The sequence below is a fragment of the Echinops telfairi genome, unplaced genomic scaffold, assembly GCF_000313985.2.
Source record: "Echinops telfairi isolate 266 unplaced genomic scaffold, ASM31398v2 ScPeMD7_7468;HRSCAF=8506_0, whole genome shotgun sequence".
NCBI classification, from domain to species: Eukaryota; Metazoa; Chordata; class Mammalia; order Afrosoricida; family Tenrecidae; genus Echinops; species Echinops telfairi.
This window is the reverse complement of record NW_022111369.1, coordinates 67,831,843-67,848,375: the sequence shown is the minus strand read 5'-3', so window position 1 is coordinate 67,848,375 and position 16,533 is coordinate 67,831,843. Positions and strand designations below refer to the sequence as shown.

Below are 16,533 nucleotides of genomic sequence, written 5' to 3'. Positions count from 1 at the left end.
TGAAAAGAAAATGGAATTTTCCCATGGGCTTTTTTGAAGCCTCTTCTTTTAGTTCCATCAGTGCTGGGAAGTCATGGGGGTGGGCGAACACACAATAAAAACACTGCCATCAAGTCGATTCTGATTTATAGTGACCCTGCTGTACAAAAGTAGAACTGCCCCATAGGGTTCCAAGACTAGTCTCGATGGGAGCAATAGCCTCATCTTTCTCTGGAGGAGCAACCAGTAGGTTTGAACTGTGGATCGTGCGATTAGCAGCCCAACGCATAGCCCGTAGCATCACCAGGGCTCTTTGGAAATGGGGAAAGTTGGGTCAATTTACTCTAGTCTTTGACATGAATTAACTAGTTATGTTTAGAGTGCAGGGATAAGTACACTTGGAAAAGCCAAAACACAAGTCAATTTTACACGTACATAGTAAAATGCTCAGCTTTGTTCGTTTATGTTTTTCTATCTAGGATCCAAATGAAGACACAGAATGGAATGACATTTTGAGAGACTTTGGCATTCTTCCTCCAAAAGAAGAACCACAAGATGAAATTGAAGAAATGGTTTTACGTCTACAGAAAGAAGCACTGGGTATGGCTGTGCATTTGGTGGGCTGGATGCAGAGGAGACTACAGCTATGGTAACTCGGTACCCTCGAAACAAAGCAAAAACACTCACAGGCTTCCTGAGCTCTTCATGAGAGCAGATAGCTGGTCTTTCTGGGGCAGAGCAGCCGGTGGGTCTGAATCTCTGCATTGTAGCGAGCAGTCCAATGCTTCCCTGACTCCGTGGCAGCCCGTTTGGTTGTGTTTGAAAACATTTGTCAATATTTCCAAGTATGTGGAAAAAAACAAACTTATGGGGTCTAGTTGATTCTCAAAATGAAACTTACTGTCATTGAGTTGATTCTGACTCATAGCAACCCTCCAGGATGCAGTAGAGCTGCCCCTGTGCGGTTGATTGTGTAACCAACTCTGTATCAGCAGAAAGCCTCTTCTTTCTCCTGAGGAGGAGCTCGTGTGTTTGAATTGCCTACCTTAAGGTTAGCATTCCAATGAGTCACCCACTATATCACCAGCGCTCATTCCATATTACTTCAAAAAATTTGGGAAACAGCTTCCTGACCAACCACCTGGAGGAGATCCATATTTGTGCTAACTCCAAAGAAAGATGACCCAACAGAGTGTGGAAATTTTCAAACAATATCATTAATATAACATGCAAGCGCCATTTTGCTGAAGGTCATTCAAAACTGGTTGTAACTGTACATCGTCTAGAGCTGCCAGAATGTCAAGCTGGATTTAGAAATGGACATGGTATGGGGGATATCAGCACTGACAGTAGTCAGGGGATCTTGGTGAAAGCAGAGAATACCAGAAATATGTGTACTTATGGTGGGGTGGTTTTTTTTTTGACTATGTAAAGAGTTCAACTGTGGGCATCAAAACAAACTATGGACAAAATTAAGGAGAATGGAAATCCCAGGACACTTAATTTTACTCATGCAGAACCTGTTTATAGACCCAGAGGTAGTTGTTTGAACAGAACAAAGGAATACACTGTGGTTTAAAGTCAGGAAAAGTGTGCAGGGTCCCATCCCTTCACCTTACTTACTCAATTTGTATACTGAGCAAGTAATCAGAGAAGCTGTGCTATTTGAAGACGACCATGGATGGCATCAGGGATAGAGCAAGAGCCACTAACCATGAAAATGTAGATAATACAACTGTACTTGCTGAAAAAGAGCAGGACTTAAAGTACTTGCTGATGAAGATCAAGCCTTCAGTATTGATTACAACTCAATGTAAAGAAAGCTAAACTCCGCACAGCTGGACTAATAGTATCACGATCAACTGAGAAAACGTTGACGATGTGGAAGATTTCTTCTTGCTTGGACCCACAATCAATGCTCATGGAAGCAGCAGTCAAGGAAGCAAATGATGTATTGCATTTGACAAATCTGCTGCACAAGAGCTCTTCAAGGTGTTGAAGAGCAAGGATGGCACTTTGAAGATTAAAATGTGCCTGACCCAAGCCATGGTATTTTCAATCACTTCTTATGAATATGAAAGTTGGATAATGAATAAAGAAGTCTGAAGAAGAATTGAGGCATTTGAATTACGGTGTTGGTGAAGAATATTGAAAGTACTTTCGGAATACTGCCAGAAGAATAAGCAAATCTGTCTTGGAAGAAGTATAGCTAGAATGCTCCTTAGAAGTGAAGATGTGAAGATACTCAGCTCATGTGCTTTGGACATGTTGTCAAGAGTGATCAGTCCCTGGGAGGAAAAAAACAAAAAACGCCATACTTGGTAAAGTAGAGGGACCGTGAAAAAGAAGACCTGTGATGAATGGATTGACACCGTAGCTCTAACATGGGCTCAAACATAAAAACTGTGCTGATGGCGCAAGAGCGGGCATTGTCTCATTCTGAGTTGGCGCTCACTCTGGGACACCGAATAAGAGCAGTTGATTCTCAAGGAGCCCTGGCGGTGCTTCCGATTGCTAAGAGTTGGATTATCCTGGTGGAGGCAACTTGATGACAGTGGAAATTGACTCTTACATGTAATTTTAAATGTCTTCTGGCAGTTCTCTAAACTTTAGAGGAGCGGTAGCAGTTTAATTTGCAGGTTTTTCTGGCATATAAAACTATTTTGTAGCTGACTGCTTAAAAGACATTGATCTCCACTTGTCTAAGATATTGTTATTTTCCAATATGTGTCTTAAACAAGAATAGTTTTTTATATATAAATAATTTTATTGGGGGATCTTACAACTCTTTATAACAATCCATACGTCAATTTTATCAAGCACATTTGTACATATGTTGCCATCATCATTTTCAAAACATTTTCCTTCTGTTTGAGTCATTGGTACCAGCTCCTCTTTCCCCACCCCTCCCCTGCCCTCCAGCCCTTGTGAATCCTTGATAAATTATAAATCATTATTATTTTCATATCTTACACCAACCGCTGTCTCCCTTAACCCACGTTTCTTTTATTCATCCCCCTGGGAGGGGGAAGTAAGAATCATTTTAAAGCAATATTATTACCTTCCATTTTGTGTTGTTCCAGTTAAACCATATGAAAAGATGACGCTTGCACAGTTGAAAGAAGCTGAAGATGAATTTGATGATGAAGATATGCAAGCAATTGAAATATATAGGTACAGTGATTTGTTTGGATTACTTAGAGTTTTTAATTTTTATGATTGTTATTTGGGTGAAAGTTTACAGGGCAAAATGTACGCACATTTTGATTCATGACGTCGATTGCAATCCCACAATTTAATGAGGCTCTTCCTATTTCCTCCTTGTGCTTGCTATTTCCCGGTGTCTTTCTTTCCTCTTGGTTCCTGCCTCCTGCGCTTCATGCCTGAGCAGGGGCTTGCCATTAGATCCCATGCGCTTGGCTGTTTAAGGAATGCTGATGACCTTGGTGCTGTCGTTGACTTCGTAGACCAGTCTCTTTGGCTAAAAGTTGAGCTCTGGAAGTAAGTTTAATTCCAGGTCTACAGAATAACTAAGGGCCGTGGTCTCCGAATTCTACCAGTCTCTATCAAAATAATAAGCCTGAAGTTTTATTATTTTGAGTTTTGTGTCACCTTTTTCTCCCACTCTCTCCATGACCCCTTCTTGCCATCTCTCTTAGTACGGTCATCAGTAGTAGCTATGCACCACCTCAGGCTTCTGCTCTCATCATTGCGGAGGGTGAGGTGGGTGTACTCGATTTGTCCTTTGGCCTAATTGTTTCCATGTGTCTTGGATTTCATTCAGTCATCTTGGTTCTGGACAAAGAGAGACTAATAGTTACAACTTAGATGGCTGTTCTACGTCTGAGTTTTGAGTGGAGAAAGTATTTTAAGGAACTAAGCACAAATCTTGTTTTGTCTATAAAACAGAACAAAGCAGAATAATTTTAAATGGCATTTAAAAGTCACCTAACTTTACATAAATGAGTTCATTATTTTTCTTAAAATTTAAGTAAAATACAACAGAACTTTCCCAAACTATATATGAGTAAAACAAAATATCAATAAAAGATCAGTGAGAAGAAGGCTGCGATTGTTTCTCTAGCATGTCTTTTGTTAGATTCTATAGGAAAATTATTATATTCTTCATTGAGGTATTACTGGTCTCACCAAGATAAAGGAGCTTGTTAAAAACCCAACAAACCCACTACCATCGAGTCTATTCTGACTCATAGCAACCCCCTAGGACAGAGCAGAACTGCTCCTCAGTGTTTCTAAGACTTTAAATCTGTACAGACGCAGGCAGTCTCTTCTTTGTCCTGTGGAGCGGCTTGTGGGTTTGAACTGCTGACGTTGCAATCAACAACCCCAATGCGTATCCCACAGCACCACCAAGGCACGTTGAAGCTTGCTAACTCACAAGGGTTAGCTGAAGTAGGGTTGTTGTGAGGACGGTTGCTATTGGCAACACTGTGTTCAGGATTTTGGGTCATGGTTTTGTAGAGAAGTAAGGACACTGAGCCAAGAACCCTAAATTAAGCCAACATCGTTAGAAGGCATGAGGTTTGAAGTCCTGGTTCCCTGAAAAGACAGAAGCAAATCTTCTGGGTCTGGTTCCTTGGAGATGTAGAAGACAACCTCCCTGGAGGAGGGCTTTCCACTTAAGCCCAACAATGTCTACTGATAAAGATCATGCACTGGATGCAACAATTAAAGACTTAGCACCCTCTGAGGCAATTTACCAAGGGTGAGAACAGAAAAAAATTTAGTTCTCCAAGGATTATACACAGTGCAGTTACGGGGGTTAGGGGGACTGTATTAAATGTTAAAGACATATGAGATGCAACAACAGAGATGAGCATGTATTGAAAGATTGAGGAATAAGCAGACATAATTGAAAAGTGGTGTGGGATACAGAACCTCATTGTACCCTAATTAAAGTGGCTATTTTCCTTGGCCTGGGTCACTGAAGCCACATCTGAGGATTTATATTGGTGAATAGAGGCTTGGGCAGACTGGAAAAACAAGTCGCCTGGGAGGAAATAACTAGAAGTAAACTAGACTTAGCAGCGATGGTTTAGCCTATCATGGAAAACAGACTTCTAACACCCCTGAACATTAGAGGCTCAAAGCATGTCCTCCTTGGAGAGAACATCTGCTTTGGGGAGGGAGCATGTTCCCAGGATGTGGAAGCTCTCCATTGGAAACCCTCCCAAACCTCGCCCTGTGCAGCACTTCAGTTATATGCCTTTGGGCCAAAATAAATCTGTAGTCAGAATTATGATATACGCTCTGTGAATTCACTGGGTTCTGGTGAATTATTGAGCCCAAAGGGGCAGTGGGCACTAGCAGGTCAGAATACAGAGTGTCACAGGGACTTCTGAGCGTGTAGCAGGCATTCTGCAGAGGTGATGAGAAACCAGCCCCCCATTTTTGTGGCCACCAAGTCATGAAGTTGGGCCATTGTGTGGACTCCCAAACTTGTGGCTGGTATCTGCTAATTTCACAATCCGACAAACAGTGCCTTTTAACTCGGGAGCTCTGATTGTGCCCTCAGTGGTTAGAGTCACAGGAGGGGGCAGCTGGCAAGGAGGATGAATCCATGGGAATCTGAGAACTGACTTGATTGAATTATGCTCTTCTTTACCATGCCACTGGCAACAATAATAAGATTTGGCCCTTGCTTGGTACAAAGGAATAATCCTCTAAATGGAAGCTATGAAGTTGAAATAAAATCCACAGTTTAAATAGCTTATTAGGTAAATATGAAGAAACAGTTTACCAACTGGAAACTAAACACAAAGAAAATTATTCACAATGTAAACATAGAGATAGAACGCATAAAGGAGATATTCAGATATGTAGAAGATAAATTAAGAAATATATCTGATTTGAGTTCCAAGAAGAACAGAATGGAGGAGAGGCAATATTTGAATAAATGATGATGGTTATGATTAAAATTCCTGAATTTACTAATTCTGGTAGAAGAAATGTGTTCTAAATAGGAAAGATGAAAATAAATTCATACCTGGGTACATTTTAGTGGGCATCTCTAGTGCCAGAGACAGAGGGGAAAGGCTTAGAAGAAGCCCAAGATCAGGAACTCATCACTTTCAATGGGACAAACTGAACAATGGAAGCCAGAAGACAATGGAATAACATTAGAACAATAGCTGCTGCTTGATCACTTTGGGCTTCTCTTGCCAATAAAGAGCAGGCAAAAAAAGTGTTACCGTACTGGCAGGAATAATTAACCATAATCATCAAGAGGAGTCCTGGTGTTGTAAAAAATTCCTAGTTGGAGGGGTGCCAGTGGAGGGGCCTGAGGACTTGGCCCCCATACCAGCTACGTGGACAACTGCCCCTCCCCCCAGAATAATTTACTTTAGAGGACAGCACTGAAGCTGCAGCTAGGGGAGAGGAACATCTCTGATCAGAGCACATGGGAGCAAATGAATGGGGAGGAAGAGAGAGTGGAGCACATCCTGGCCACCAGGCCTGGAGGACGATATCCCCGCTCCGAACAGCCAATGCACAGAGTGGACCATATGGCTGATCCCACTATGAGACACAATGTCCCTTGCTGACACATGGCACTATGGGAGACAACACTAGAGACTCAGGGGTGGGATTGGCCCAGACTGACCCTGTGACACCGAGGCAAAGCACTAAAGGCAGAGCAACAGGGAGAGCAGAGCAGGGAAATCCCTAGGGAGTGCAAAGGATAGACTCTGGGGCCAGAGCATGGCACCTCATCAAACTTGACTAGAGAAATCAAACCTTGATCTATTTACAGGTTTTGGGGTGTTTTTTTTTTTTAATTTTTAAAAGTAAACAGAATTTACTAGTTGGGCTGCTATCACAAGGTCAGGAGCTCTAAATCACTAGCGATGAGAAATAGATGAGGCTTTCTTCTCCCATAAAGATTAACAGTCTCAGAAACATAGGGCAGTTCTACTTTGCCCTGTAGCATTGCTAAGAATCAGAATTGACTCCCTGGCAGTTAAGTTCAGACATCAAGAGAAGATAGGGCTGATGCTACAAAATGGGAAGCGAGTGATTTGTTTAACACTTAGAAGATGCAGTGACACCACTTTTGGTATTCCTATGCCCAGTTCTAAGTCTCAGTGAGTAAAGTAACTGTTATCTGATGAGGATATAATACTAGGATCTCAGATCCTGAAGGGATAAGAATTTAGGTTAGCCCGCCAGGCAGGACATTGAGGTCAGTAGAAATTCTAAGATAGGGTGAGGGTACATCTCTAATGGTTGATGCATTGAAAGAATGACTAGCAACTAATATATCTGGCCATCTATCTACAGCACTGGAAACTATAATTTTTACCAATATTCCTTTTTTAAGTATTTCCAGAAATATGACCATCTACATATGAAGAAACTGCTTGGGTGGAATGAACTTCTTGTGAGAAATCAATGGATCTCATCTTCACATGGGAAGTTGCACTTCCCGCTTCTACCGACCTCCTATAGTCAGTGATTAATAAAGGGGCCAAAACAGCAGACCCCCCCTTCCACCCGCCAGCGTCAAAGATGGACCCGTTTTGTCATGCAATTCACAGACCAGAGATTCCCATGGGCTCTGAAGCTGAGTCCACCCTGGTTTAGCACCTGCCGCTATAGTAGGCGTCTTCAACCTACAGCTTGCAGACCAAATTCAGCCCATTGTCTATTTCTGTAGGCAAACTCTTGTAGGAACACAGTCGTCCGTATTCATTTTGTATTGTATATGGTTGCTTTCCTGCTACAATGACAAAGTTAAATAGTAGTGACAGAAGCCATAAAATGTTTGCTGGTTGGCTCTTTACAGAAAAAACGTTAGCAACCCTTGCCCTACATTCTATCTCTTCTGAAAGCACCCTTCAATGAAACACGTGCACATGAATCCTTGTGTCAGATTCAGCTTTTAGAAAACACCGTGCAATGCAAGACGTTAAATTCTCATCAACCAGATAATGTTTAAAGTTGAAAAATGATGAAATTGTATGATTCTTGTTCCATAGTCTGAATTTATAACCAGCAGAGGAACTAAGCATAAAAAGTGCTTTCCTTTAGTTAATGAATATTATAATGGCTATAGTAATATCAGATAAAATGGAATAGAGATAAATAGGAAAATTTCATAGTGTTAGCATTATATCAAAAGATATAGCAATCCTAAATGTGCATTCACTAAGTGACAGAACTTCAAAATATATACAGCAAAATCTGATGTAATGGAAATAAGTAGACAAAGTCCCATTCATAATTAGATATCTCAATATTGCTCTCTTAGCAATTGATAGAACAATTAGAAAATCATGAAGGAGCTGGAGAATTTAACACTGTCAACGTGGCCTCCTTAGCAGATAGCACTCCAAGTAATAATAGCAGGAGTCACTTTCTTTTATGGGCTCATGGAACATTTACTACAACATACATACAAGTAGTCTTCAATAAAATCAAGGGAAAATTCCATTGTCCTTTAATTCTTTCTTAAGAGCTTTTTGAAGCTTCCTTGCAGACTAAAATACAAATTTCAATAAAGTTAAAGGATTGGAGTTCTCTTACTACAAATCAGAAAGCAACAACAAAAGATATTCTGACAATCCCCAAGTATTCTGAATGACTCAACTCATTTTTAAATAATTCATGGATTTAAGTAAGAAGAGCATAAGATAAAATTTTTTAATTGTTTTAAATAACTGTATATGAAAAAATTATCTAAATCTGTAGAGTACAAGCAATGTAATCCTTGAGGACAAGTACTAAAAAGTAAGAATAATCATAAAAATATTTTAAAACAGTGAAGTAGTTATCTGAGTCCAGACTGATATAAACAAGTAACTGAATACACACAAATTTGGAAAAAATAGAAACCCTTTCCTTACAGAAAAATTAGAATTAATAAATGTAGATGGAATGAGAAAAATAGAAAATTATAGTAGTAATTGATATGGACAAAATAATCAATGGATGCTTTAGTGAGTAGATGTTGCACTAAGCAGCAACAGGGTATAAATAATCTCAAAATATTTCTTGCCATACATTGTAATTATAAAGGGGAAAATTGTAGTTTACAGTGAAAAAATTTGGCATTCACCACCTTCAGCAAGTGATCAGCAATAATTACCCCCGCTAATTTATTCACAAGTATATCCAGTAACCCCTTGGTATGACCCACTGAGAAAGACCCATAACCTCCGGGCTTTTCATCTCAATGGTGTATAAATTTAATACATTCATGAAAAACAGACAAATCCAGAATCTGGGATTTTCAACAAATTCAAGTAACTGTTACTCTTCAGAAAGATCAAAGTTGTGGAAAACCAAAAACGACTGAGGTACTTGACGAATTGAAAATCACCCAAATACAATGTGAGAGCCTGAATTGGATCGAGGGGAAAAAAGAACCTTGGTAGGAAAATTGGTGGACTCTGGATAAGTTCTATCCTATTAAAGTTAATTTCTTAGTTTGGGTGACAGCGTTATAAGATATTAAGGGATGAAGCTGGGCAAAGGGCATACCGATTTTCCTTGCCTTATTTTTTGGAATTCTTTTCTAAGTTCAAAATCATGTGATATTCCCTTGTTCTGTTCTCACATCTGCCTCTTTACCCACTTACAAGTTCCATATCAGTACAAACACGTGTTCTGGAATTCCCATTTTCTCAAGGTTATCCATGGTTTGTTAAGATCCACACAGTCGAATGCCTTGGCATAGTCAATAAGGCGCAAATATACATTTTTCTCGTATTCTCTGCTTTTAGCCAAGCTCCATCTCGTATCTCTTGTTCCATGCCCTCTTCTGAATCAGGCCTAAGCCTCTCACGGCTCCTTGTCCATGGACTACTGCAACCATTGTTGAATGATCTTCAGTAAAATTTTACTGGCACGTGACATGTATTGTATTATTTTATAGTTTGGACAGCCTGTGGGGTCTCCTGTCTTTGATACGGGCACAAGCACGGAGCTCGTCCAGTCAGTTGTCTAGGTAGTTGTCTTCCAAATTTCTTGGCACAGGTGAGTGAGTGTTTCCAGTGTTTCATCAACTTGTCGAAACATTCCAATTTGTATTCCATCAATTCCTGGAGCATTGTTTTTTGCATTGACCCTTTCAGTGCAGCTTGACCTTCTGTCAGCACCATTGTATTGTTTGTCTTCATATGCTGTTTCATGAAATGGTAGAATATTGACGACTTATTTTGGCATGACTGTATTCTTTCCATCTTCTTTTGATGCTTATTGCATCATTCAATATTTTGCCCGTAGAATCAGCATTGTAACTCCAAGCGCGGATGTTTTCTCCAGGTCTTTCAGTTTAGGATGTGCTGAGTGTGTTCTTCCTTTTGGGTTTTCTAACTGTAGGCCTTTGCACATTTCATTAACATGTTTTACTTTGTCTTATTGAGTTACCATTTGAAATTTTCTGTCAAGCTCTTTGACTCCATCATACCTTCCATTTTCCTTAGCTACTCTGCATACAATTAAGAGCAGGTTTCAGAGTCTCTTCTGACGGCCACTTTGCTCTTTCCTTTCTTTCCGTAAAGACGTTCACCTTCTGCTTGTATGGTTGTCTAGATAGCCTCCCACAGCTTATCAGATCTTCGGTCATTAGTGTTCAGTGCATCAAATCTGTTCTTGAAATGGAAGAAATAGGCATGTCATTTCATCACCAACAATTCCATGCTAATCGATATTAGTGTTAATCTCAGTTACAGGTGGGGAAAACTGAAGCGAGACAGATTGAGTAACTTGCCTGTCGTCATACTGCTAGTAGAGAGGTAGAGCTGGCATTTGGAGTCTGTTTAGTCTGACCACAGAGTTTAAGCTCCTATTCATTCTCCTGTACTAGCCACTTGTTTCTATCCAGTAATTGCATTATTTACAAAGACTTTGGACTGAAGATCAGTTTACTTTGGCCCTTAAAAGCAAGTAAAATTGACAAGAGTATCACATTTATTTTTGCGAGGATTAAATTAATTAATGTAATGCACTAAAAGATACCTTGGTGGCACAGTTAGCACTCAGTGATGTTAGCTATTGGATGAGTCAGAGTTGATTTGATGGCAATGAGAAAAAAACCTGGGTAAGCATCGGACCAATAACCTCAAGATTGCTGGAATAAATTCACTAGCTGCTCCATAGGAGAAAGATGAAACTATTTGTTCCCATAAAGATTTACAGCCTCAGAAACCTTATCTTTATGATTTGCTTCTCTAATACCCCACTCCTGGTTCTGATAATGTGTTAGTCTGGGATGAATAAAGAAACAAATCCAAAGACATTCATATATATATAAGAAAGAACTTTATATACAAGAGCAATTGAATATTGAGAAAACATCCCAGCCCAGTCCAGATCAAGTCCATAAGTCCGATATTAGCCCATACATCCAACACAAATCTATAAAGTCCTCTTCAGACTCACGAAACACATGCAATGACACTGAATGCAGGAAGATCACAGGCCAGTGGGTGGAAAATCTTGTAGATCCAGTGGTGGTGGAAACATCTTAGTGGTGGCAGGGATCTTCATGTGGCTCCTTCAGCTCCAGGGCTCTAGTGTAGCTCCATGTGCCTTCTCAACAGGAATGTCTCCAAGGGAGTGAGCATGTGTCTCGCCACCAGCGAGCTATTTATCTCCTTAGCACCTCCAAATGAGATCATAAAACTGCTACCTGATTAAGGCTAAACTCCACCCCTTCATTCTTAATGACAACCATTGTCTTAATGAGACAACAGTCTCAAATTGACATCAGATTATGTAACTACCACACCCTATATAAGGTCACTATGAGTCAGAATTGATGCAATAACAGTAAGATGAATAAACTCCATGTTGACGATTCAAAGAAGCCCTGGTGGCACAGGGGTTAAAATATTTGACTGCTAAGAAAAAGTCATTCATTTGAACCCACCAGGCACTCTGTCAGACAAAGATGTGGCAGTCTGCTCTTTAAAATTTACAACCAGAGGAGCATTTCTTTGTCCTAGAAGGTTGCGGGTTTGGCATTTTACTTAGTAATGATCAAAAGCCTTAGATAAAATAAATTTATAATAGTCCATTGCGAATTTATACTTTGTGTAATACTTATGATAGCACAGATATTGATTAAAAAATGGTTGTTATAAGGTCATTCTATCATTCTTTACAGTATTTGATGCATATTATCTGACATTACAGGATGCTGTAACTGTTTATATGGAAAGTACATTAAGAATATAAACATTTTAAAATTTAACTTAATTTTTTAATTAGAGAAAAGCGGTTGCAGGAATGGAAAGCTCTTAAGAAAAAACAAAATTTTGGGGAATTAAGAGAAATATCTGGAAATCAATATGTGAAGGAAGTCACAAACGCAGAAGAAGATGTGTGGGTTATAATACATCTATACAGATCAAGGTAATTAACAACATTTTCTCAAAATGTTAATAATAATGCTATTAATAGAAATTTATGGCTGTAAGATTTTGTAAAGCATATAATATATATAATTATAATGCTTATATATATATAAGCATATAAAGCATATAATTCAAGAAGTGTATACTCATATATATAATTATATATCTTGAGTTTTTTATATTCATTGGTTTTAATAATTAAATTATGTATTTTAAATTATTTCTATTTCTAATTTTAAAAATATCCTACTCTTAAAAAATAAGCACTCTGGCAGTAAATTAAAATAACTTGTGTATGTGAGAGAGATCTATCAATATCTGTATCCACTAGAGAACAAATTTTTTATTGATTAATTCAAAAATAATGTGTCATAGCGTTATTAGTGAAATAGATGTGTTAAATTGTTCATTTGTATTGCATTTACTAGATAGCAACAATACTATACTTAAAGTCATGTTATAGCACTGGAAAAATAATATTCATCAAAAGCCATGTAGGGGCACACTGACTAAGGCTCCAAAATATTTGAACCTCAGCTAAGGAGGCATTCCCTGTATGGCCCCAACTCACGCAGAGGACACTTCTGCCATCCACCCATGATTCCCTTGTCCCCCATGTCTCCAGGCCAGACTACAACCTGACATATTACACAGACTGGTGCACATGATAGCAGGAACCTACCAGTGAGTTTCAAGTACTAATGTCATATATGAACAGACCTGGTAACATAGTGGGTTATGCCTTGGGCTGCTAACCTCACGGTTAGCTATTTAAAACCACCAGCTCCTCTGTGGGGGAAAGATGAGGCTTTCTACTTCCGAAAAGAGTGAGGGTCTTGGAAACCTAAGGGGGCAGGCAGTTCAGCCCTGTCGTATAGGGTCGCTACGAGTAGGAATTGACACATGACAACGAGTCAGAAGTTTTAAGCACAAATAGTTTCAGTCACCTACCTCACTCAAAGTTGTTTGTAAAAGAAAAACCCAAACACCTTCTCATATGAAAGGTCTCAGACATACAGAAGACAAAATGATAAAAGGAGGGCCTTAAATACCTAACATCTAGATTCAACAATATTTTATAGCATTTATGTATGTGTTTACATATTTGCAGAACAAGTTCAAAGTAAATTGCACACAGCATGATACTTAATCCTGTATACTTCTATATGCATCTTCAAAAATAAGGACATGTTTCTATGTAGACACAGTGACATTCCTACACCTAACAAATTAAGAATAATTCCCTAATTACATCTAATACTTAGTTCTTACTCAAATTTCTCAACTAACTTCAAAATAGCTTGCCCTCATTTCATTTGATGTGTGTTAATCTGGTTGGTGTGGTTCTGCCATTGTTAATGAATATTACTGAAAGGTTTTCATTCTTTGTGTAAATAGTGTCCAGTCACTGAAGAGTCCACATCAAAAATTCATGTCATTCGACTTGTAGCTGGCCTATACTTGTAAAATTCTTTTCTCAACAGTATTTTAAATTCTATACCATTGGCTAAATCAATAACCCAATCAATAAAATTACCTTATGCCCCTGGGACATGATTGATAATGTTCTCTAACATAGAATGACAATGATGTCTCTAAGGTGAGCCAGAGACATACATAAACCATAATTATATGGATGGATTTGGGGCTCACACTTAATTCTAGGTCCAATATAAGAACAATTAGTTCTTATATGACATGGCCCTCATTAATGCTTCCCCTCATGAAGAGATCTCTGAAGTTATGAGTGTTAGTGTTATAGCAAAGTGTGGGGCAGAAACTAGATGGTGACCAGCTATAACCAGTAGCATCTGGGGTCTTACAGGGTTGTCTTCAAATGAGCAGCCATCTAAATGAAGGGTCAACCAAGTCCACATGGAAGGAGCACACCTGTGTGATCCAAGGATTGTAAACAATAACATCCAAATCTGAAGGAAGGCATGGTATCCGAGCTTAATTGTGAACACCTGGTTTGGAGAAGGGGATGGATGACAGTCCTCATCAGGTCTCCTGTCATTAGGCGGGCAGAGAGGAGGCACTTAAAATTCAGCTGTTGTTGGATGATCTTCAGCAACATTTTACTAGGATTTGATATTAATGATATTGTTCTATAATTTGAGCAGCACGTTGGGTCACCTTTCTTTGGACTGGGTCTCTTCCAGTCAATTGGCCAGGTAGCTGTCTTCCAAATTTCCTGGCATAGATGAGTAAATACTTCCAGTGCTTCATCAGCTTGTTGAAACATTTCAATTGGGATTCTTTCAATTCCTGAAGCTTTGTTTTGGGTAATGCTTTCAATGCAGTTTGAACTTCTTCCTTCAATAGCATTGGTTCTTGCTCATATGCTATCTCCAGAAATTGTGGAATTTCAATGGGTTCTTTTTGAGATGGTGACTGTGTATTCTTTCCATCTTCTTTTGATGTTTCCTGCATCATTCAATGTTTTTCTCTAAGAATCTTTCAATATTTCAATTCAATGCTTGAAGGTTTTTTTTTTAGTTCTTTCAGTTTAAGATATGCTGAGAATGTTCTTTCTTTTTGGTTTTCTAACTTTAGCTCTTTGAACATTTTATTATATTTTACTTTGTCTTATGGAGGTGCCATTTGAAAGTTCTTATTCAGATCTTTGGCTGCATCATGTCTTCCATTTGCCTTAGTTACTCTAAAACTAAGAGAACATTTCAGAGTCTCTTCTGACATTCCCTTTGGTCTTTTCTTTCTTTCCTGTCTTCTGTATGATCTTTTGCTTCTATGAACGATGTTCCTGATGTCCTTCCATAGCTCTTCGGGTCTTCTATCATCAGTGTTCAATGTGCCAAATATTTTCTTGAGATGTTCTCTAAATTAAGATGGCAGAGACTAAATGCAGGGGTCCTCAAACTTTTTACACAGGGGGCCAGTTCACTGTCCCTCAGACCCATTGGAGGGCCTGACTATAGTTTAAAAAAAACTATGAAAAAATTCCTATGCACACTTCACATATTTTATTTTGAAGTGAAAAAACAAAAGGGGCAAAAACACCCAGCGGGCCAGATAATTGTCCTCGGAGGGCCACATGTGGCCCACGGGTCGTAGTTTGAGGACGCCTGAACTAAAGGTTGTATTTTGGCTCTTGTGGACTTGTTTTGATTTTCTTCAACTTAAATTTGAACTTACATATGAGCAATTGATGATAAGTTCCACAGTCAGCCACTGGCCTGATTTTAGCTGTTGATATTGAACTTCTCCATGGTCTCTCCCCACAATTGTAGTCAGTGTGATTTCTGTGTACTCCATAAGGAGAAGTACACGTTTACAGTTGGCTTTTGTGTTTTACAAAGGCAATTGTGATGACCAACTCATTGGTCTTGCAAATTTTATCATGTGATTTCTAGCTTCATCTCCATCACCAAGACCACATTTTCCAACTATTGTTCCTTCATTCTTTGTTTCCAACTTTTGCATTACAATGGCCAATAATTATCAATACATCTTGATTGCAAGTTTGACCAGTTTCAGATTGAAGATGTTGGTAGAATTCTTCAATTTCTGCATCACTATCTTTAGTGGTTGGTGCATAAATCTGATTAATGGCTGTATTGATTGGATTTCCTTGTATGCGGATAGACATTATTTACTACAGACAGCATTATGCTTCAAGATAGATCTTGAAATGTCCTATTTGATGATGAATGCAGTGCCATTCCTCTTGATTACATCATCCCCAGCATAGTAAACCACATGATTTTCTGATTCAAAATGGTCAATACCAATCCATTTCAGCTCACTGAAATCTATAAAGCCTTTATGTATTCCATTTCATTTTTAATGACTTCCAATTTTACTAGATTCATACTTTGTACATTTCAGGTTCCAATTATTAATGGATGTTTACACTTGTTTCTCCTTATTTTGAGTCATGCCTCATCAGCAAATGTAGGTCCTAAAGGCTTAATCTCTTGCAGGCTTTCCTCCAGCCATTTTGTTGACTCTACTTTGAGAAGGCAGCTCTTCCTCAGTCATCTTTTGTTGTGTCTTCCAAACTTAGGGGCTCATCTTCTGGCATTATCTCTGACAATGCTCTGTTTCTACTCGTTAGGTTTTCAGTAGCTGAATACTGAATATTCAAAGATATCCATATAATGCTATCCATGTGATTTTCAGTGGCTGATTTCTCTGAAGTCCTCCCTTT

The 16,533-nt window shown here is 38.9% G+C and overlaps 1 protein-coding gene across 1 annotated transcript in view; it reads left to right on the top strand.

The window, feature by feature from the left end:
• PDCL2 (phosducin like 2) overlaps nt 1-16,533 on the top strand; it is a 48,339-nt gene that overhangs the window by 18,618 nt on the left and 13,188 nt on the right. The window contains exons 2-4 of the mRNA XM_045284061.1: nt 459-579; nt 3,063-3,153; nt 12,217-12,360. Of these exons, the coding sequence (XP_045139996.1) occupies nt 459-579; nt 3,063-3,153; nt 12,217-12,360 (356 nt within the window). The remainder of the gene's footprint in view (nt 1-458; nt 580-3,062; nt 3,154-12,216; nt 12,361-16,533) is intronic.